Below are 24,540 nucleotides of genomic sequence, written 5' to 3'. Positions count from 1 at the left end.
TATAATATCACACTTAGCCTACTATTTATCTAACAGTTTAAATGTTTTTTCATACATAAAAATATGTAGATGGATTTTAGGAAGGGGGCCCTCATAAAAGGTTCATCATATTTGAGGGTCCTTGCCATTGTAAAGTTTGAAAACCCCTGGTTTAAGCCACAGTCCGGAATGCCAGTGTTATTTTAGTGTTTTTTTATTTTGTATTTAATGATTAATTATGTTTTGTTATATATATGTCATAGACTAAATTTCTTTAGTTTTTATTTTTAGTTTATTCAGGTTTACTTATTTTAGTACTTAAATGACTATTAGAAATGTTGCCTTGGCAACTAGCTGATAAGTTCAAATTTTTTTTTTTAAGTAATGAAAATGTTTTTTTTTTTTATAGTTTTAGCTATAGTTAACAATAATAACCATGGTTGATCCCTAAATAGACATCAAGACCCATTCACACCAAGAACGATAACTATAAAGACAACTATAACAATAACTATATTAGCATCCACATCAGTGCTGCAGGGTTTTGTCAGCTGCCACTTTAAATGCATGAGCTATTTGAAATCTGGTGGATTCTGATTGGCTGTCAGTTTTTATCGTTCATCAGGTGGAAAAAAAATAATTCTGAAAGTGATTCCAACGATGTCGTTTCTCTGTGCCACAACTCTATAGTTGTGATTTGTAGCTATTTTACATTTAAAATGATTTTTAGAACTATGGCTGCGTCCGAAATCGCGCACTATGTGAGTAGGTACTACATTTGAATTTGAACGAACTTTGTGACCGTAAAGTATGTTCTTTATAGTATGAATGAATGTAGAATGAATGTAATCCGGACATACTACATCCGCCATGTTGTCATGATCATGTGACTTACCAGTCAGTTGCGTCCCATCACCTCCATTTATAGCTCGTCTCCCGTGGCCTCATGGGATAGTAAAGTGTCCATCGTATGCACACTTCAGAATCTCGCCGGAAGTAGTAGGTCATCCGCATACTTTTCGCCTACTGTTTTTCGAATACTATGAATTCGAACATACCACTCTGTTGGCGTACTGTTTTTCGCATACTATATAGTAGAGAAGTATTCGATTTCGGATGCAGCTTATATCTTTATCGTTATAGCAATCGTCCTTGGTGTGAACGGGCCTTTAGACAGCGAGGCAGCTCACTGGGGTTTGGAACAGATCTAATGTGTGTGTGTATGTGTTTATGTGTGCCGTAAGTGTTTTAAAGGGTAATTCGTTTGTCTAATGCACTCTTGGAGCGAGGTTAATGCTCAGTATCGTAATGAGGTCTCATACACTCACAGTCTTTCGATTATGTTTCTATTGTTAATGCACATGTGTAAACCCATCCCATAATGCATTTCAGGACTACTTCTGAAATACACTGACAACATTTTTAGTTTTCTCGGTGTGCTTCCATCATCCACAGATTGCATGATGTATGTCACATCACGCAAACAAACAGCACCGCCATACTGAAAACCTAATGAGTTAATTATTTCATTTTCTTTATCAGAACAAAATGCAAATGAAATGTTTGTGTTAATTTATGTGTGTTATTAAGATGAACAGAATGCTGAATCCAGGTAAGTGGCTGTATGAGATGGAGATAACGAACTGCGAGAACTTTATCTGTCATGATATTGCTGGCAGAAAAAAAACAAGCTTTTAGTTTTAGTCCAGCTGTACTTTCTATTGTTTGGATGCATTGAGGATGTATTGACAGCAATTGCAGAGGCTGTGTTACGTCTTAATAGATCCATTCTGTAGGAGCACGGCTTTGTCTTGGCTAGCAGAATAGCAGAGCTTTTATGCAGTGACGGTTATACCTGGCTTAGCCTGCAGGTCTTTTTACTTGCCACGATGAATAAATAACTCTGTTTGCTTTAGATTTATTGAATTATGGAGTGAAAGATGTTGCTCTTTTCTTTCAGTATTTAGAGAGACAAGAAAGGTCATATGCCAGCCGAGTGTTAGTCAATGAAGTGTGCAGAAAAAAATGTCTTTTCCTCGGGCCACCCTCGTTTAAAGCGATGGAGGTGTCGATTGCTTGTGAGTGTGTGAGAGAGCATTTTTGTTGGTTTGTGATTGCTTATGTTGTGTTTGCAGGGGCGCTGCAGATCGAGCACAGCGAGGAGTCGGACCAGGGCAAGTATGAGTGTGTGGCGGTGAACAGCGCAGGAACACGCTACTCTGCTCCTGCCAACCTCTACGTCAGAGGTAAGATCTTCAACCAAATCCAAAGCCCCATCCCGTTTGATCTCGATCTGCTCTCCAAACAGGCTTTACTACGGCCAGAACAGGACCTGTCACTCAAAAAACTCACATTTCTCTTTAATCACCCATTTGTCTTAATAGAAGCACGATTCTACAGATGGAGAACTTTTCCATTGTTTTCCCATTTTTAATAATCAAGAAATGTTTTCACACAGTTTTTCACTAAATGAATGAGAAGAACATTTCATTTTATTTGAATAGTAATGCACAGTTAAAGGGATAGTTCACCCAAAAATGAAAATGCTATGTTTATCTGCTTACCACCCTTTGTTTCTTCAGTAGAACACAAATTAAGATTTTGAACTCCAATTGTTGCAGTCTGTCAGTCGTATAATGCATGTGAATGGTAACAAAATCTATGAGAGTAAAAAAAACATGCACAGACAAATCTAAATTAAACCCTGCGGCTCGTGATGACACATGTGTCTTGATGTCGATTTGTGTAAGAAACCGAACAGTATTTATATAATTTTTTACCTCTAATACACCACTATGTCCAACAGCCCTCAGCGCGCGATCACTTCAGGTAAGCGAGGTCAATAACCAATGTACGCGATCTGGCGTAGTTTACGCAAGTGGCAGATCTCTCGCGTGTTTCTCTACGCCATATTGTGTACATTGTGATTTTTTTGGGTGACTGTTGCGGGCAAAAATCCTTGATTTTGCGGCACGTTTTCTTAAAAAATGCGATGGAATATGCAGGATATTTATGCAATTTTATGCAATAAAATTGCGGGAACTTGCAAAAACTGCGGCTTAAAAAAAAGTGATTCCCCCAAAGCCCTGTTCTCACTAGGCTACTACCTTAATGTAAAATGAATTCTTATTACTTCCTATGATAAGCAAGCATACTACATCACAGAAAGTGTTGGGAATATTTAAGTTCTCATCTTGTTTTATTTCAGACCTTAATAAACACATGGCTCAAACTTACAAAACATTGAGTCAACCAAGTTCTGTAGCTTTACAAAAGGAATATGCTACAACTTCTGTAAAAATGAATAAATAAAATATTTAAAAAATTAAATGTGTGCTTCCTGTTTTACAGAGGTAGCTATACAAAACAGATATTCTGTTAAAATAAGTGCTTCCAATGCACAAAGTGCATAAAACGTAAATATACATACTACTAATATACTTACAACTGTAAGGTTTTTGAAACATGATTTAACCCACTGGTAACAAAAAAAGTGCAGTCTTACAGCTGTAAAGTTGCTTTTCGATGAAGTTCACATCGTGTAATTACGTCACTTCATAACGTTCCCATGGCAATAGGGGGAAATGGCTGTTCTTGTGTGAAGTAAACGCAACATTTTTCAACTTTCTGCTAAGATATATGTGACTTTTTTGCAACGAAAATTGCGGGATTATGAAATCATGCAAGCCCGCATATTTTGTGCACAGAAATCTGCAATTTATGCACCGAAAGTGAAGTGTATTTGAAAAAAATTGGCCCCCGCACAAACATTGAATTATGCGATCGCGTTTTTCTGGAGGGACTGATTGACCTCACTTACCAGAAGTGATCACGCGCTGAAGGCTGTTGGACATAGTGGTGTATTAGAGGTAAAAAATGATATAAATACTGTTCGGTTTCTCGCACAAACCAATCGTTTCGTGTCTTAAGACATCAATGTGTCTTCACGAGCCGCAGGATTCAATATGGATTTGTGTGTGCATGTTTTGTTTACTCTCATAGATTTTGTTACCATTGACATGCATTATACAACTGACAGACTGCAACGGTTGGAGTTAAAATCTTTACTTGTGTTCTACTGAAGAAACAAAGTCACCTATATCTTGGATGGGTAAGCAGATAAACATCACATTTTCATTTTTTTTGGGTGAACTATCCCTTTAATAGTATTTGCCTAGATAAACCGTATATTTTACTAAAACATTTACAGTCAAATTGCCACAAAGGCAATTTTGAGCAAACAAATCTTTGAAACAGTGAATCATTGAATCATTGAATCTTGAATCTATTCATTGAAATGGAAAGAACTGATTCACTTGAAATTAATCATATTTCCAACTCCTTTACTGGGAAAATGTTCCTTTCTTTCTTTCCTCAGGTTTTATTGGTTTTAAGCCTTTACTGTGAAATAATATGCTTATCTTTACTATTAATGTAATTTTTAAAAGTTATCATATTCAAGATGATTATAGTTGATAGTGGGAAACTGTTTTATGATGTTAGAGCGATTATATTCTCATCATTTTTGTCCATTAGCGATCTGCAACATTAGTTGAGTATTAAATTGATTATTGCAGAATATATTTGATAGCTGTGCTATAAACTGTGCAGACCGCTTTAAGTGTTAGTTGTGAAGAGGTCAGCCTTCCATCAGAGATCATTTACATATAAAAGTCTTAAAGGTACAGTAGCAAAAACTATTTAATTAAAGTCAGAGAGAGGTTGAAGTTGATATTAAACTATTACACTTCGGGGAAAAGTGCAGAATATATTTTACAATAGTAGAGAATATTAAATTAGATAAAGTATCCTCTAATGCTGCTGGTCATGAAGGATGGAAACGGTGTAAATGTTGTCAGGGCATCAAAGAAAGGACCATGTTGAGACTTGCAAGCCAGATTGGAGAATCCCATTGCGGAAATTCCCTCATTAATGTCAGGATTTATTACAGCTGATTCAGAGACCACTAAAAAAACTTCCACTTTTGCCTGGCAAGTGCTTAAAGCCCACTTCAAATTCAGACCTTTAAATGTTGTGATACGTTGCTCTTTGATAGTGTGTGTGTGTGTGTGTGTGTGTGTGTGTGTGTGTGTGTGTGTGTGTGTGTGTGTGTGTGTGTGTGTGTGTGTGTGTGTGTGTGTGTGTGTGTGTGTGTGTGTGTGTGTGTGTGTGTGTGTGTGTGTGTGTGTGTGTGTGTGTGTGTGTGTGTGTGTGTGTGTGTGTGTGTGTGTGTGTGTGTGTGAGAGAGAGAGAGAGAGAGAGAGAGCAGTGTTCGATATGAAAGCAGGGGAAATGAGAACTAGAGACAAATCTTTGTCCATAAATTCTCAAGCCCTCGACCAATCAGAGAGAAACTCATATAAATGATGCATCGTGAAGATCATATCATGTGAATTCTCTCCGGAGCCCTTTGATCTTTACACAGACCACACACACTCTCAGGACGTGCCTTTTGATGAATGACATTTAATATATATGTATGAGTATCTGATGCTTTATGGTGAGAGAGAGAGAGATGTTCTCATTTTGTTAGTCCATGAATTTTTCAATGGTATAGTGTCATACATTTATTGCGTTTCTATTCAAGGATTTACTATTGATGTGTCTTCATAGTTAACTGTGTGTATATTTGTTTATCTTGCATTGTTATCCTATAACTAATGAGTAGGGCTGGACGATATAGCCCTTAAAAATGATATGCAATATTTTAGCCCTTTGGCTTTCATCTCAATATTTAAGTATTTGCAGTATTTGTATAAGTCAGTTTAACCAAACAGTCATTGCAAGTAAATTCAAAATGCTTAAAACAAGTAAAGTACAGTAAAATTAAGACATGTTTTTACATGGGTTTTCACTAAATGAATGAGAAGAATATTGAATCAGTTTTATTTATGTATTTATTTTATTTTTATTTATTATAAATAGGAATAGTAAACAGTATTTTCATAGGTATATATTTTTATTAAAATATTTTAAAGCATATAAATTGCCACACAGGCACTTCAATAAGCACTTTGATCTAATGAATCATTGAATCACTGAATCATTGAATCTATTCATTGAAATGGACAATTTGAAAGAACAATGTTTTTGATAGTGAGATAAAATGAGTAATAATGCTATTAAAATTTACTAGAATCTCTCATTTAAACCTCTAATGTGTCTTGATATCGAGCAGCAGATGCAAAGCCAATTTTATAGTGCCAACAAAATAATATTGCATATTGTAAATGCCAATATCACCCAGCTCTACTAATGAGGATATTTTCTGTATGCTGTGATGTGGTTTTGTTCTTAGTCTAACTAACTAGAGTCTCTCTACAGGTGTGTAAACTTCACTGACACACATGTACATCTAACAGATCTCTTCTGAACGCTGTGTGTGGGCCTGTGTGTGTTTGTTTAGTGCACTTCCTCCCCGTCTCTCTTTTACTCTTATTTCTCTTTTTCTTTGGGTCCAACTGCAGTGAGTATCACTGTATATGAGAGTGATCATTCCATAATTGCTTATCCTTTCATGTGAAAGAAGTGTGTGTATTCACTCTCATTCCCATGTGCCTTATCACACTGAGACACTCAAGCACTGTTGAGGGTCCTGCATCATGCTTCTTCTGTGTTTGTTTGTTTGTTTGTTTGTTTGTTTGTTTGTGTGTGTGTGTGTGTGTGTGTGTGTGTGTGTGTGTGTGTGTGTGTGTGTGTGTGTGTGTGTGTGTGTGTGTGTGTGTGTGTGTGTGTGTGTGTGTGTGTGTGTGTGTGTGTGTGTGTGTGTGTGTGTGTGTGTGTGTGTGTGTGTGTGTGTGTGTGTGTGTGTGTGTGTGTGTGTGTGTGTGTGTGTGTGTGTGTGTGTGTGTGTGTGTGTGTGTGTGTGTTTGTAAATTTGGGAGGTTTAGGCAGAACAATGCAAAAAATTATTTTCTTACTCTGTATTTTTGTCTTGTTTTCCAGGGCAAATATCTAAGCATTTGTAAATCTAGATACATTTACTTGAGAAGCAAAATGACTTAAGACATGAACCTTTTTTTCAAAAAAATTTATTGAAATTATGCCCGGTTCAGATACATTTTACAAACATTCATACATTTATGCATTTAGCAGACGCTTCTATCCAAAGCGACTTACAACCGAGGAGTACAGATCCATCATGAAGAGACGAAGAAACATGACTCCTAAATTCTTGTTGTGTTGTGGACAAGAGACATGTCAGACTACACGTTGCTTCCCGACGAATCATCGCTTGCCATCGTTAACGATGATGTCATTGAGAAGGCGGAACTAGCGACTGACTTTCAGAAACTAGAGCGTTTGCCAGCATTTATCTTTTGTCGTTGTAGTCCCTCGAGGAAACATCATAAAGGCAGGAATATTGTTGCCAGAGCTCCATAAACCTTTCCTCCATTGCATAATTTCACCTAGCAGCACCAATATCATCGTTTCTTTCGTTTTGCCATGTTTGAAAGCTGTGTATGGTAGAGCTTCTGTGCTCCTATTGGTCAGCGTCACACATGTGACAGAACCTGTCGTGTAGGACAGAGAAAAATGTTACATGCTAGGCATCGATTATCGTCCACTATGACACACTATACTAGATAAAACCTCAATTCAAGCATAAATCACTTAAATGTGTATAGATTTTTGAGAAAGCAAGACTTAAGGCATTTTGCTTCTCAAGTCAATGTCTTGATTTAAGAATTTTTAGATAATTGTGTTGACTTTATAACACGCAATTGCTAGATATAAAGTCAGAATTGTGAGATATACACTCACAATTTTGAGATAAAAAAATCCCTTTATAATAGACTATAAATAGACTATCGCAAATCTAGCTTTATATTATGTAATTTTGACTTTACAACTCAAAAAGAAAAGAAGTCAGAATTGCGAGTTATAAAGTCAGAATTGCAGGTTTATATCTCACAATTCTGACTTTATATCTCACAATTCTGACTTTATATCTCACAATTCAATTGAACTCAATTGATTCAAGTACACTCATTCCCTCAATTCAATTGAGTAATGGAGTCTCCCAAAACTTGTATATTTAAGTTCACTTAAACAATTCAGTTCACTTAACTTGGTGTTAATTTTAAGTGTGCACTTACATATTTAAGTTAACTCAACATGGAAATTAAACTCAAATGAGAAATTAGTTAAAAATTACAATTATAAAGTTCTTATTTTTGACGGTAAGGTTTGTGCCAAACTGAAAAAAGAAAAACATACTGAACAGCATATTTAATGTCTTTATTGACCAAAATGTCTTGAAATTAATGAAATAACAGTACACACTGCTAATGGAAATGGCAGAAACAAGCTTCCATAAAAAACAAGACACAAATTCTAAGTAAGAAAATAAAATTGCAGTTGAAATATTGTAGATACGATATGGATATGTTACTTAATTCATTTTGTGTGCACACTGGTGTACGTAAAACAATTCGAAGTTTTCTTAGGGTTTGGGTTAGCTTATAGTAATTATAATTTGTCACTGAGGTTAGTTACCACCACAGTAATGCGAGAACGCATGTTAAGTATACGCTTGCAATGCATCGACATTCAGATCTGACCTGTATGTTATGCATAAACTGTCATAAGATACACCTTGATTTATAATAGAAGAAATGTAGAAATGAATGGATGCACGAGTGTGTTTTGGTGCTGTTGTTGTCTCCATGTTCTCATCTCTCTTTTATGGATAAGCAGAATATTTGCCTGTTTTACTCTCTCTGTTTCTCCTTGTCTTCCTCCTGCTCTCTTCTCTTTTGTTTCCCTTCCTCCATCTTCATCGCACCCTGCCATCCAAAATCAATCCACTCCTCACTCTCAGACCAGCGGGAAGGTGCGTTCTTTTCACTATCTCTCCTCCTACGCAGAGGGTCGGCGGATGGGAGGCGGCGTGCGTCCCCCTGCTGGCAGCTCCTGCCGTGTCGTGTGCCAGTCTCTCTGGAGCTCTGCTCTACCTGAATCTCTGACACTGTCCTCTCCCTTACAAACCCATGCATGCTGCTGGCTGCATCACGTTTCAGCCTGGTCTTCTTCGTTATGTTGCATGTGTCAGAAATGTGGATGTTTTGTTGTTTTCAGACATTTTTGTAAAAAGCCCTAAAGCAACTTCAGGGATCTTTTAGGCTGTTTTCACACTTCGATTGCTCGGTCTGAACCTGAGATCGATGCATTGTGTTTTTTGGCTCCACACCATAGTTCTTTTGTTTAAAAAATGGAAACCAATGTTAAGTTTTTCAGTCACGCTTTTGTTTTTTGCCAAATGACATTCATGCCAATTGCAAATTATGCTGTATTCTGTATGAAATATCCATCTGGCTGTTTTTTGTTGCACTCCTGAGTTTGATTTGCTTCACATTATTTGGCTTTTGAACAGCAGTACTGAGTATAGCGACAACAGATTTTCACTATAGCGAAGTAATGACTCTTTACTTTATGTACTCATGTTTTAGTTCCTTTGGTTTTAACTACTAAAACTTAACATGCACAGAATGACACTGATTGAACAGTTGAAGTGTGAAAACACCCTTTCTTCCAGTTATTTGGTTCGTATCAAGTATTTTATGTACTTGTTTACAGACGTTCTTCTTGCGTGCACGCTCATGAATTGTAGGTGTTTTGTGCAGCGTAGTCTGGTCTTGTTTGTGAAAACAGAGGATAGCAGCATCATTCTTTCTAAATGAACAGGGTGATATGCTGTTGTTCAAAGCCTGAACTCAGAGGTCAAAGAACAATCAGAGGAATCCACCCTTAGCTTAGCGGATCAGACCTGTTTATATACCAGTTCAAATTTCAAAGATGGCAGCAATCCCCTGTGCGTTCTGCTCTGCTCCTTCTTCAGAGGGCCTGTTCTGTTACGCCAATGAACTGCCAGAAAGCCTTTTGAGTTCTCAAGTATTTAAGCTGGCTAAAGCAGTGTTCATTGTTTATTTTGGAATTAGCCATTTGGTGAGGACTTCCGATGTGGAGAACAATACAAACAGACAGAAAATAAGATGGCAGAAAGCAAATGAGGTTTTCCTCTCAGCGAGAGGAGTCATTATCCTTCCAGCAAACCCGAAGTGGATGAACCCAGGAATTCTGTACATTATCATGGAAACAAGCTGTTTAGTATAGACAAGAACATTGAATGGCATTGGTAGATTAGCCTTTTCCCTTTGAAGTGTGGACACTTCAAGGGATAGTTCATGCAAAAATGACATTTTTGTCATCATTTACTCACCCTCATGTCGTTCCAAACCTGTGTAAGTTTCTTTCTTCTGTTGAACACGAAAAGAATATATTTGAAAGAATGTTGGTAATCATAGATAATAGTATATAATAGAGTTGATGGACCCCGCTGACTTCCACAGTAGAGAAAAAAATACCAACATTCTTTAAAATATCTTCTTTTGTGTCCAACAGAAGAAAGAATCTCATACAGGTGTGGGACAACTTGAGGTGTGGGTGAGTGAATGATGACAAAATGTTCGTTTTTGAGTGAACTATCACTTTAAGGAAAATAAAAACAACACTGTCAAAGAATGTAAGTCTTCCAGGATTGAAAATTAGTTTCCAGTTAACACAAGAAAGAGGTTTACAGCTGGACGTAAAAGAACCCCTAAGTTTTCACATTCAAAATCTAAAATATATACGAATAGACATAAATACGATTTCGCATAAAAAATAAAACAAATTATATATATTTAAATACTTTATACTTTAAAAAGTATTATGTTGTATACTTGTCTGCAACTTGTCATTATTTAAAAAAAAAATGATATTTTTGCTTAATTGTCAAGAAAATGTCACAATTATTCACATTTATTTATTATTATCACATTTATTTATTCATGGATTTAAAAAAAAAATTTTTTGGAAACTATCTAGGTGCTTTTCTATACACCCATAGTTGGGTTAACTTTTATAGCGGTGAATGAGAGACTACATTAAATATATTTTTTGTGTCCCCATTTGCTCAAATAGCAAAAGAAAAACGCCACAATAGTGAGTTCACAACTTTCAAAAAGAGGGAAAAAATAGAGAGAGATTGATAACGGCAGTGAAAAGAGAATTGTTTTTTATTTTTATTAATTTTCCAATAGAAACACCCTCACAGCAGCAATAACTTGTTATTGCTAATACAAAAGTATTAGTGTTATAAATGTACATACATTTAAAAAAATGACAATACAAAAAACGTAGCAAGATTTACGATATTGATGACCGTTAAAACACGTCATCAAAGTCTGTGAAAAGGGCCTTTTGCTCTAAAAGTCCAGAAACCAGTAAACTCATTTGAAGAGCCTATTGTAACATCAAGACCTTTCAAACAACCATAACCACCAACTGTTCTTGATATGGAGGCGGTGGTTGAGTTACAGAGTCCCAGGTTTATGGCAGCCGTTTCTAGGTCACTCCGATCTCTATGCTAATGATCTCTTCAGGTCTTCATGTCTTAACGCATTCTTCACTTTATGTGGCCTTGGGCGAGATATCTTAACTGCTGTTGTTCTGCAGTCTCTCTCATTGGCATCTGCAGAGCACAAATGAGACATTCCAACATAATAGTCTTAGTTTTGAACTCTCTTCATTCAGGAAGTTCACTCAAGTTTTGTGACACTTGTCAATTTGAAATAAATTGAGAAAATTTGCTGTCTATCTATCTATCTATCTATCTATCTATCTATCTATCTATCTATCTATCTATCTATCTATCTATCTATCTATCTATCTATCTATCTATCTATCTATCTATCTATCTATCTATCTATCTATCTATCTATCTATCTATCTATCTATCTATCTATCTATCTATCTATCTATCTATCTATCTATCTATCTATCTATCTATCTATCTATCTATCTATCTATCTATCTATCTATCTATCTATCTATCTATCTATCTATCTATCGCACTTGTATTAGTACATGTTGTAGTTCAAAATAAATCTAGCCAAATGGTGGTTGAACAAAATGACTCTCAATTGGCATTCGGTGAGTGTTCATTTTGACCCCTGAGTTCACATTTGTATTTCAGCTTGTTCATTGTTCTTCAGTGTTTGAATGGGACTTTTATTTTGAGCTGGTTGAGTCTGTAAAGCACAGCTTTGATGCTGATTAGAGACTGATTCTCCTAATCCACCTCAGACCAGAAGATTAGCAGCAAGTTGACAGGCCAGAAAATGATTCAAATGTAATGTCCATTCCTGACAGCAGAAACATTGGCAGGATCAGGAGTTTGCTTGTTGTGGAATCCCTCTCTGATCACAGCTTGTTACAGAGAGTTATCCAATCATGTTTTTTTCTTTTGTATTGATCAGACAAAGCTAAAATTGGCTTATGTGCACTATTTTGTTCATACTGTGTTTCATTTGTTTGGATTTCTTTTATTTATTGGTGTTTTATTCTATATGTCACACATGCATGCTCTGTTGACTATCGCTGATGTGTGCTTTTTTGCTTCATGCTTGCATGGCCATTGATGTGCTTTGGATTGTATGTTGTGTATGTTGTGTGCGTGTGTGCGTGTGCGTGTGCGTGTGCGTGTGCGTGTGTGTGTGTGTGTGTGTGTGTGTGTGTGTGTGTGTGTGTGTGTGTGTGTGTGTGTGTGTGTGTGTGTGTGTGTGTGTGTGTGTGTGTGTGTGTGTGTATTTGAAATTGCTTGCGCATTGAATAAAGCCTACCTCCCTCTCCTGCAATCACCTCCCCATTAAAACAATTATCTTTCTCTCTCTCGCTCTCGCTTTCTCTCTCTTCAAATTGCTTGTATGTGTTTGTCTGCATGTCTAACTGCAAGCTTCCATTGCTCTGTTAACACTCCCAGCAATACTTCTCACGAGATCAGTGACTAATTTCTGTTCCGCCCATTCTCTAACCTCACCGCGGCCACTGGCATCGCTCACGCCGGTCTGTTTTACTAGCCAGCAAAGACTTCTCAAACTTTAACAACCTTTAACTGAGAGAAACTCTTGCCATCATGTCGTGACCATCCCTCATGTCCATGGGTAACATCATCCTCTCTATGTACAGTGACTAACGTGGATTAATGTCATGTCTCTCTTACACTATTACACCTGCAGGCATTCCTGCCCAACTAACAAACTTAACTCAATCTCAAAAGTCCAAACTCTACGCTCATCTCTCAAAGATGACGATTATTATGGCCGCCTCTGGCCACGTCCAGTACAGATCAGACACAATAAGCACAATTTGCTCAGTGTTTACCTGTCTTGAGTCAATAAATTTGGCAATAAATATTGATTTACTGTACCTGAACCACAGCAATATGTTCAAATTACACACGCACAGAAAAGAAACCGAGAAAGCACCATTTTTTTGTATTAACTAGCCACTATCATGCAAGATGTTCATCAGTTCGTCAGTTAGTTTTCATTTTTGTTTGTGTACAGTGAAATCTCATTGGTTTACAGTCTTACTTTACACATTTGGGGGCAGATTTACTAAACAGGGCAAATTAGCGTGAGAGCGCGATTCCAGAAAACCGCCGATGGGAGTGGAATGTTTAGCATGTGATCTAAATATGTATAGGCTACTTTTATATTTTGGAGCAACTAACCTCACTCCCACCCTAAACCTACCCACTTCTCAACAATATAAAACACATAACAGGCAAATAAAAGTACAGTCACAGACCAAAAACAGTATAAAAGTATAAACTCGTGTTGCATTCCAAGTCTTCTGAAGTCATACAATATCTTTATGTGAAGAACAGAGTTGATCTTAATGTTTTAATCGCTGAAATGATGATCCAACCCGCCGCTCCGTGAAAACACACTCCACTCAGTCATATCTCATTCAAAAGATAAACCGACTCTTTAGCATGATGCAATCGTCAAATCAAAAGCTGACGTAACGTTTCTTCGGGCGGCAATTTTTGAAATGTGTTCATGATCTTCGGCGGATGGACTCGGCGCTGAACACTTTTGGGGATTTTCTTCACACAATTCAATCATTTGGCCTCGGAACACTTGGAATATTTGTACTTTTTGAATAAATTGTGGCTGCAGTCGTATCTGCCTGTTATCGTGTGTTTTATAATACACAAATGGGTAGGTTTAGGGATGGGGTTGGGTTACGTGTGCAAAGCGTGTCTAAATAGCGTAGATAAAAAAAGAAAATAATTGTAAATAAAATGATGCTGGCTGATTAAATTGAGAATCACACTCCATGTCTTAATGGCAAAATCATAACCCAATATATAGTTTCATCATGACGATAACCATACCCAACGTGTATATGACTTTAAAGGTTTCTCATTGAAATCAATGGAGTACTGCGCGTTGAAAAAACGTACCCTGTGCGTAAAAATGTGGTGCCGAAGGGAACTGACCAAGTGTCAATATGTGACGAATAGGAGTGAGATTGTGTTGATATGCAATAAGGTCAGGCTCAAAAATAACCCTGTCCACACCTTTTCAGCGCTAATTTGCACATAGTTAAATCTCACCGGATAATGGCAAAAATGGACACTTTACCCTACTAAAGCATTTAAAATGTGTGTGTGAAAAAGAGATGTCTTGAGTTTATCGTTGGAGTTTGGGTGGTAGCTAGTTCTCTACTTTCTTAAACATTGGATTCAAGTCAAGTAAATACTGAGCATTTGCAATTCAGCCACACAGTTTCCTCATTTCTACACAATAATTTCCTGTGTCTGAAAGTGTGATGGTAATGACAAGGAAATTAACAGGTAATGTTCAGATTTGGAAGTAAGTTGAAGTCTCTCTGAAGTGAGACTTGTTTATCCGTGAAATATAAGGCAGATGTCTGGCCGCAGAGCTCCCTGTTAAACTCAGCTGCCATCTGCAAACAATTCCACTTTATATACGGAGAGGCATTATAAAAGATTGGTTTATTAGCAATCTCTATGGACTCTCTCAGGCAACTGCTTATCCATGAAGTCTACAGAAAATGCTGCTCTTTTATGGGAGCCCTGCAGACACACTGAGTGGTTGCTGTGTCTTCAGTGGACAGGATGGTTTGGCTTTGGCTGCACACCAACTAAATGTGTAAAGGGTCACAATCTTATGCTGCCAAATTATGCCATGCTTGATCCAAATAAGATCCATTTCTTTGCAAAAAAACTTCTGAGCTTTGTCATGCCATCATTTAAATACTCAAATGAGGCATATGCAGATCATTTCGAACAAGAAAGAATTTCCAAAATGGGTTATTATCTTTTTTTTTTTGTCGGCAAACTATAGATATAATTTCTGTTATGATTTCGGGGGCAAGATCTGCAGAATTCTGCAGAAAATCTTTTATATTTAATAATTAAGCATGCAAGGGGTAGTGAAGGTGTAGAACTTTATAAATGACTAGTAGAAATGACTAGTCTTTTCAGACTCTGTTTCCCAGTTTATATCTTTGAAAGATAAAGGAAAGCTATCAGTCACATTGATGAGAAAGTCTAAAGTTCAAATCTGAGACGTGGCATTCGCCCGTCTGCATCTCAGTGAGATCCTGAGTGTCTCTCAGTCCAAGATAGTGTGACAGGGACCTGTAATGTAGAAAAAAAGCATTGCACACCTCAGTGATACTGGTCGTAAGAAAGGATTTTGTGACCAGTTTTGATTGAGGTTGCTCTTTGTCTGCATTTTTACTGTGTATTTGAGATGCAAAGAGAGATATTACATTGAGTTAATTTAGTGACATAACAGTAAATAGCTTGCCAGCTCTTTGAAAGAAATTAAATTTGATGACACAATAAGGAGACTCGACTGTAGAGCCAAAAAATCATTTAGAAGCATTTACCGTCAAAAACACTCTTATACGGTGAATGTTTAGAATATTAAGGCTTTCCGCTCTATTCCCTTGATTTAGTTTGGCTTTTGTCCATTCAGATTAATTAGTCAGAGAGCAAATAAAGACTCTATATCCTAGAGGTCAATGGTGTATATCCAGAGCCATGCCTGAAACATATCTCTGCCTTCTTAAATCTGTGTTCTGCTTATAACATCACCTGCGCTCCTCCAACAGTACGGCGTGTTCCGCCGCGTTTCTCAATCCCGCCCACCAATCACGAAGTGATGCCGGGAGGCAGTGTTAACCTCACCTGTGTGGCGGTGGGCGCTCCCATGCCCTACGTGAAGTGGATGAAGGGTGAACAGGAACTAACCAAAGAGGAGGAGATGCCCATTGGCCGAAATGTGTTGGAGCTCACCAACATCCGCCAGTCGGCTAACTACACCTGTGTGGCTATATCCTCCCTGGGCATGATCGACACCACAGCTCAGATCACGGTCAAAGGTAAGAGACGTTCAGCCTCAGGCACTTTTCATTCAAGTGCAAAGATTAAGTAGATCCTAAGTGTCATTCTTATACATTATTAAAGATGCACTACTGTTCAAAAGCTATTGGTGTATCAGTAAAAAAAGTAATATTACAATTTAAAGGGGTGGTAAACCACGATTTCACTATTCTAACTTTAGCTAGCGTGTAATGTTGCTGCTTGAGCATAAACAACATCTGCAAAGTTACAACGTTCAAAGTTTAAAGCAAAGGGAGATATTTGCTTTTAAAGAAATCAGTTTCTAAGAACTACAGCAAACGGCCAGCAGGCGACTACACACATTCCTCCAGGGTTGGTGACATCAACAGGCTCAATATTTACATAAACCCCTCCTCCGAGAATATTAAATAAGGGGGGGTGAGGCCATTTTGTATCGCGGCGCTGTTGTGGTATAGTAGGCTGGAGTGTTGTTGCCGCGATGCCGAGGAAACGCTGTTATTTTCATCCGGATTGCAGGTCTGGGGTACTTGCTCTGTTCAGCCTTCCTTGGGACGGGGGTGCGTTGCAGAGCGTTTAACATACAGCATGTTATATGCACGTGTGTTTGAGTCAGCTGGGAATCAGGCGCGCGCAGGGCTCCCTGCAGAGGAGATCTAACATCTAATCGTTCTAAAAATACAAAAGTTAAAGTGCCATTCAGTAGCGATCATTATAGATCCGCAGTCTTTACTCTTGAGGACTGAACAGGTTCTGCTCGATCATCTTCACTCAAATGTTCTGGGTCTGATTCGGGCTCAGATTGGTATGGTTTTATTGACGCCGTTGTTTCTATGACCAAAGCACAGCCTCCTGTAAGGGGCGGGACGTTTCCGACAAACGTACACTAGGCGGTTAGCGAATCACAACACACTGGGCCAGCTAACCAATACGAGCCCACTGCGTATTTTTGAGGGACTGGCTTCATACAACCCGGAAAGCATCAGACCGTTTTACAAGGAGGGACAGAGCAGTGTAGAATAAAGGTCAAATATATGACAAATAAGGCATTTTTTTTTAAAACGAAGCATGAACACATGTTACAGTGCACCCCACAAACACAATCAAGCCTTCAAAAGAATGTGTTTTACCACCCCTTTAAATAACTAGTAATTCTCACTATTAACTTAGCTTATTAGCATGCATATTTTCTAGAATATTGGCTGTTTATTAGTACTTATAAAGCACATGTTAAAGGATTAAGGCCAATTTATACTTCTGCGTCGAGTGCACGCAGAGGGTACGGCGTACCCTACGCATAGACGCGTTGGATACGCCGTACCCTACGCCGTAGCCTGACGCGCACCTCTCCAAAAATGTAACAACGCGTCAATTCTACGCGGACCGCAAGCGCTGTGATTGGTCTGCCAGAACCCTTCCCTCAGGTCAATAAATAAATAAAAAATCTGCGATAGGAGTGTGTGTGTGTGTGTCCAGAAATTGGATGATAGTTCCTTACGTCTGCTATAACACACTATTTTGCAGTCCAGCGATTCTTTATGGTAGTAAATAAATACATAGATCCGCTGAGTATAGTTTATTTATTTTCTCATTAAAACCAAAGATGTTAATCAGTAATTGTATATCAAAAACAGGGACACATTAGGGTATATTTCGTGAATGAAGTCTCCGCAACAACAATCGCTTGCTGAGCCACCGCTGCTGAAAACAGCGGCCACGAGCTCCGCATGGTTTCACAAATGCATTCCAGCGCCAGATCGCCTTATTTAACTTTACTAATCAACTAGAGATGCTTAATTTGTATTAGATACAACAACTCAAGCTGCAAGAAAAGCCGCTCTCTCACTGCTGCTGATATTCCGACATGAATGTACAGATTCTACACATCAAGCTGCTTCTTCTTCGGCTGTTGTCTGGATTACACCAACATGCCCGAGGACACTGCCTACTAGCGTCTGCATGTGGAATTGCACATTGACGCAGACAACAGCGCAGAAGTATAAATGCTCACGACAGCGTCGGCTACGCGCGTAGCCTACGGCGTACACTACGGCGTACACTCGACGCAGAAGTATAAATGGGCCTTTAGTTCACTTCAAAATGAAACTTTCCTGATATTTTACTCACCCCCATCGCATCCAAGATGTTCATGTCTTTCTTTCTTCAGTCGAAAAGAAATTAAGTTTTTTGAGGAAAACATTCCAGGCTTTTTTCTCCCCATCATAGCCTTCCATGGCAACCAAAAGGTTGGTCCAAATCAATGCAGTTTCAAAGGAAGGGCTTCAGAGGCTCTGCACGATCCCAGCTGAGGAATAGGGTCTTATCTAGCGCAACCATCTATCATTTTCACAAAAAAAAAATTAAAGAATACACTTTTAACCTAAATTGCTCATCTTGTGCTGCTCTGCAACGTGCCAGGGATTGCGTGATCACGTCTGAAAGGTCACGCTATACGTATGACGTTATGTTGGATGATTTTGAAGTTGAAAATTCTGTGTTTTTGGTAAAGAGCGTTTGTATTAGTCCTCGCACGTTTGCTTGGGGCAGTACTTCCGCCTACATATAGCGTGACCGTTCCAACGTGATTGCGCAATCCATGGCACGTAGCAGAGCAGCGCAAGATGAGCAATTTAGGTTAAAAAGTATATTCTTTTTTTTTATTTTTTAAATGACCGATCGTTTCGCTTGATAAGACCCTATTCCTCAGCTGGGATCGTGCAGAGCCTCTGAAGCCCTTCCTTTGAAACTGCATTGATTTGGACCTTCAACATTTTGGTTGCCATGGAAGGCTATGATGGGGAGAAAAATCCTGGAATGTTTTCCTCAAAAATTTGTATTTATTTTCGACTGAAGAAAGAAAGACATGAACATCTTGGATGAGATGGGGGTGAGTAAAATATCAGGTGAACTAATCCTTTAATGCCTTATTCTGCATGACCTTATTCTACATCCCTTAATCTTACTCAATACCTAAACTTAACAACTACCTTATTAGGAGTTTGAGACAAAAGTAATAGTTAACCTCTTAACTATCACCGTCCCGCTGGCGGGACACCTGGCGCCTTTTTTCGTATCATATATTAGAGTAATTATCATAAATGCTGTTTCATGGAAAGTTTACGAACTCAAAATTCATCCTGTGAAAACCGTTTTGAAATTAGACGTTGCGTTACCATGGAAATGGTACTTTAAAGTCTTCTAGCGGGCTCCTCCCCTAGTGGGCGGCGTCATGTTTCATATTACAACGTTTATTTTAACGACTTTATAATCAAAAAACTTTTCTAATCTTGACAAAACACATATTGTCGGAAAGGTGTGAGTCTCAAGGTACCATATTTGGTGACCGTTTTGTGATAGAAGTGACATTTGGACAGAAATTTACAGGAAAATGCATCAAAAAAACAATCACACATTCAATGACACCCGGTGGCTATTTTTGGTACTGCGCCTAAACAAAATCTTCAATTTCGGTGATATCAACTTCAAATTTGGAACACAACTTGGTTAGACATATGGCTTTGATTTTATAGTAATTTTAGATTAAAACATTTTTGTAAAACAGTTAAGGCTAATAGTGAGAATTGGACCCTAAACTAAGGTGTGACCCTGTTTTCTATATGAATCAATTTTAAAATGCTCCAGAAACATCTCATGAGGATGCTTTGATGAATAGAAAGTTCAAAATAAAAAAAAGTATTTATTGAAATAGAACTCATTTGTAACATTATAAATGTTGTTACTAACTCTTTTGAGCAATTTAATGCATCCTTGCTGAATATATATATATATATATATATATATATATATATATATATATATATATATATATATATATATATTGTGAATCAATTATGCATACTTAATTTGCGCCCACTCAAAGGAGAAATGTATTGCAGTAAACATTTTCATTTGCCATTCAAAAACATTTCAATTCAAATAAAGTAGTATTATTGCTAAAAATTTTACTCAAAAATGCAGTAATTGGCAACATTCATTTAAAGAAATAAATTGCCTTTTTTAATCATTGTCCCCAAGTGATCATACAGCTAGCATTGATATCAGTTGTGTGCTTTAAGTTTGTGATTAGCTGTGATTATCGAGACGGTAATAAACAAAGCTGCTCTAATCAGATTGGAGGCTGGGCCCTGAAATGTTGAGAGTGAAATCTCATCAATAACACACTCATGGGGATTCCCACCGACCCAGACAGACAGCGCATGCAATCGCCTCATCAATGTTTCATCAAAACTGAAATGTGATGAGATCTCTCTCCTCCTGAACAATGCGCTCTTCTCCCAATGATCATTAAGGATTATTTTTGGGCTGTTGCGTGATAATGAATCTATTAGAAACATTTAATTGTCCCAAATGTATCATGTTATACGCTTGCGTGAAAGAGCGCACTCTCAGTACTACTGTTCTGTGAAATCCAGAAAGAGGAAACTAAACCACCAAGATGCAAGAATCATAACAGCAGGACAGTACTATTTTCACTATTTATATGAGTACATATCCTTATAAAGTGTACTGTGTTACTGTACTGATTCTTCTGAGCTCTTCATTAGTCGGCGAAACGGCAAGCGTTTATCGGTGTATCTTGGGAAGTGTTTAAAATGAAGAATTTAGAGGAGTAGTCGAAGAGAATTTGAGCTCGATTCAGGCAAATGGAGTCGAGTTACAACATTAGCATTGATTAAAGCAGAGCGAATCATTTCTACAGCGTTTTGAGTGTATCTGGCATTACAGTGGGTATTTCTCACTGCTCTGCTCTGCTCTGCTCTGCCGTCATGCATTATCATGTTAGCTGAGGTTAATATCATGTGTTTTGGGATTTCTTGTCCTATAGCAGCTGTGGTGCGTTAAGTCTCCTAAAGCGGCACACGGCCACAGGTTTTGGTGTGTTTTTCCATTGTTTTCCACACTGCTGCTGCTTATTCAAGGTGATCTGTTTGGATTCTGACAGCTGCCCAATTGCATGTTGCATAAAAGTCTATTTCAGAAGCTATTTTTTGACAATGCAGGCATTTTTCAACCGCCTGTGGGAATAGGACGATCTGACCGAACAAGTCTACGATGCAGACACAGAATAATCATAATAACAGTGTTTAACACAGAAAATGTTCCTACTTTCTTGTCAAATGCCAGGTCATTACCACATATCTACCCTGAGAAATGTCACAGATTTGCATTCATTTGGCATATGTTAGCATGTCAGAACATGGGGTTTAGTAGCAGAACCACGGAGAAGATTTAAAATGTCTGCATAGTGAAGTCCTTTTTATTTTTTATCGTCTAGCATTTGATTTGAACAAGTGTTATCTATTATAGCATTTGTTAATATTTTGAATTTGCTTTTATTTGTATATTTTTTGTAATTTTGTTGTGCCTTTGTCATTTGTATTTTTATTATACACACACACACACACACACACACACACACACACACACACACACACACACACACACACACACACACACACACACACACACACACACACACACACACACACACACACACACACACACACACACACACACACACACACACACACACACACACATATGTTTATATCATCTTTAGTAATTTTAGTACTTTATTATCCAGGCAATAGTCATTTTCATTTTCATTTTTTTGGTAAATTTTTTTTTAATCTAATATTTATGTATTAGGCTATTTCAGCTTTATTTCAGTTACCAAAAACTATTTTTATTAGTTTTACATAGTTAACAATAACACCACTGATTTGTACAACATTATTATATTATGTAAGGCCTATTTCTAGATTTAGTGTTTTTGCAGACATCACAGTGATCTGCTGCTGTCAGAGGAGCTGTCTATGATATCTGTGTAGCTGTTATGAAATTGTATTTGACGAATTAATCAATCAAAAATAAATTGCCTTGAACACTCTCCTGACAACGCCATAACAGATAACAGAAGATAGTGACTTACTAATTATTTAAAGTACATTCTTTGTGTTGATCTTGCATTATTGTTTATTTTTTACATGTTTGTACTGTGATGATGATTGAATTTTATAGGTGACAACTATAAATGTTCAACTGATAAATCATTTAAATATTTACAGAACAGAACACTGTGCGCTTCAAATACAAATCCCATTGAAAATCTATTCTGGGGCAAATACTGCTACTTAATTAAACTAAACAATGTGTTTCTGTTGTGTTTGAGATATAAAAGGTAAAAGGTCTAATTTGCTATTAAAATATTCACCTTAATTAATTAAAGAAAACACATCACACTGCTCTTTTTGAGTCACTCTAGATCAGGGGTGCAAAGCTCAGTTCCTGGAGGGCCAGAGCCCAGCAGAGTTTAGCTTCAACCTTAATTAAACGCACCTGATCCAGCTAATTAAGTCCTTCAAGCTTATTTAAAAAACTATTATACAGTTATGTGTGTTGGAAGTAAACTTTGCAGGGCTGTTTTTCAATATTATGCCAATATTAAGGAACTAAATAGGTTTATTTATCATTCTCAGCTCTGCCCCGCCCGCCGACCTCTCTGATCGTCACAGAAACCACCGCCACCAGTGTAACTCTAACATGGGATTCCGGCAACCCCGAACCCGTGTCGTACTATGTGATTCAGTACCGGGCTAAAGTCTCGGAGAACGGTTTTCAGGAAGTGGATGGAGTCGCGTCCACGCGCTACAGCATCGGTGGGTTGAGTCCTTACTCTGAATATGAATTCCGTGTCATGGCGGTCAATAACATCGGTCGCGGGCCACCCAGCGGGTCGGTAGAGACACGGACCAGTGAACAGGCCCCCTCGTCTCCTCCCCTGCGCGTTCAGGCCCGGATGCTGAGCGCCACGACCATGCTGGTGCAGTGGGAACCTCCCGAAGAGCCCAACGGACAGATACGAGGATATCGAGTTTATTACACATCCGACCTGCATTTCCCGCTCAGCACATGGCAGAAACACAACACAGAGGACAGCAGCCTGACCACTATCTCCGGCCTGGTACCTGACATCACGTACGGCCTCCGCGTGCTGGCCTTCACCTCCGTGGGAGACGGCCCGCCCTCTGACATACTGCAGGTTAAAACACAGCAAGGAGGTGAGATGTGTGCTTATGTATAATACATTGCATTTCTTTTCGTTTTTTTTACTTTATCATCAAATTGATATCAATATGTGCTGAGAAAACACTCCAAATGAAGATAATTGGTCTTTAAAATTTGAGTCAAGATCCCTAGGGTTCTATATAGAGCACCAATGAACCTTTTTCTAAAATTGTGGAGTGATGTACATCGTCCCACTTATTGCATGGATACTTGCCACATAAGTAAATATATAAGCAGAGGTGGACAAAGTACACAACTCCAAAAGTACTACTGGTCAAATATTACTCTGTCACAAGTGAAAGTTGTTAAAAACTATTTTTACTTAAATAAAAGTACAGAAGTACTTGCTTTTAAAAGTACTTAAGTATCCAAAGTAAATTTCCTTTTTTATGTCAATGCATTATTTTATTATTGTTGCATTGTTGTATAAATGCACGGTGGTTTAAGCCAGTCAGTGATGCTCCATCCGACATGCTAGCATACGACCACCTTGATTGATTGATTGATTGATTTTATTTCTGGATCAAACCGGTACAAAAAGAAAGAAACAGTAATCCAAAAGGATAACATGCTAAAGTAAAAATACTTATTTCCAGCATGGTCCTTGGTGTTACACACTGTAAAACAATAAACAGAAACATAATGGACAAAAATAAAGAAAAAACAAAAACAAACCCATACAATATGAAGAGGAGGGTAAAAAAAAATCACGTAAAACAAACTAAAACAATATAAAAACACCATAAAGACTCTCCAAACTATTAATAACTAATTTACCCTATCCCATAAATGTTTTTTGACCTGTGTTTTAAAAATTCCTCTTGATGATAGGAGTTTTGTAGCAGTAGGCAAAATATTCCATGCCATGATACCAGCATAAAAGAAAGAATTTTTAATTGCATTTGTAGCTCTAGGAACTATGCAAGAGCGGATGCTGGCCCTAGTATTATAGCCATGCTGCGTATGGACCATGTTTACGTTAGAGCATAAATATTTGGGGGCATGACCATTAACAATGTTAAACATATGATTTAACTGAAGTTGTTCTACTCTTAGATGTACAGGTAGTAGACCAGCTCTTGTAAACTCCTCCCTACCTATATGAGTACGGGAGGGTACTTTTAATAGGTACCGAATAACATTGTTTTGCAGCACTTGGAATTTATTTTTAAATTTCGCAGTCAACTCAGAAAACCATGCAGAGCAAGCAAAATCTACATGACATTGAATCAGAGTTAATACCA

General features: G+C 37.8%; 1 protein-coding gene across 1 annotated transcript in view; it reads left to right on the top strand.

Moving 5' to 3' along the window:
• The window catches only part of ptprfa (protein tyrosine phosphatase receptor type Fa), a gene marked incomplete at its 5' end in the record, with an annotated part of 188,387 nt that overhangs the window by 75,341 nt on the left and 88,506 nt on the right, over positions 1-24,540 (top strand). Inside the window, 3 exons of the mRNA XM_079841132.1 lie at positions 2,115-2,225; positions 15,958-16,227; positions 22,708-23,289. Of these exons, the coding sequence (XP_079697258.1) occupies positions 2,115-2,225; positions 15,958-16,227; positions 22,708-23,289 (963 nt within the window). The remainder of the gene's footprint in view (positions 1-2,114; positions 2,226-15,957; positions 16,228-22,707; positions 23,290-24,540) is intronic.

Source organism: Gobio gobio (assembly GCF_949357685.1).
Source record: "Gobio gobio genome assembly, chromosome: 17".
Classification (NCBI taxonomy): domain Eukaryota; kingdom Metazoa; phylum Chordata; class Actinopteri; order Cypriniformes; family Gobionidae; genus Gobio; species Gobio gobio.
This window is presented reverse-complemented; position numbering and strand designations above follow the sequence as displayed.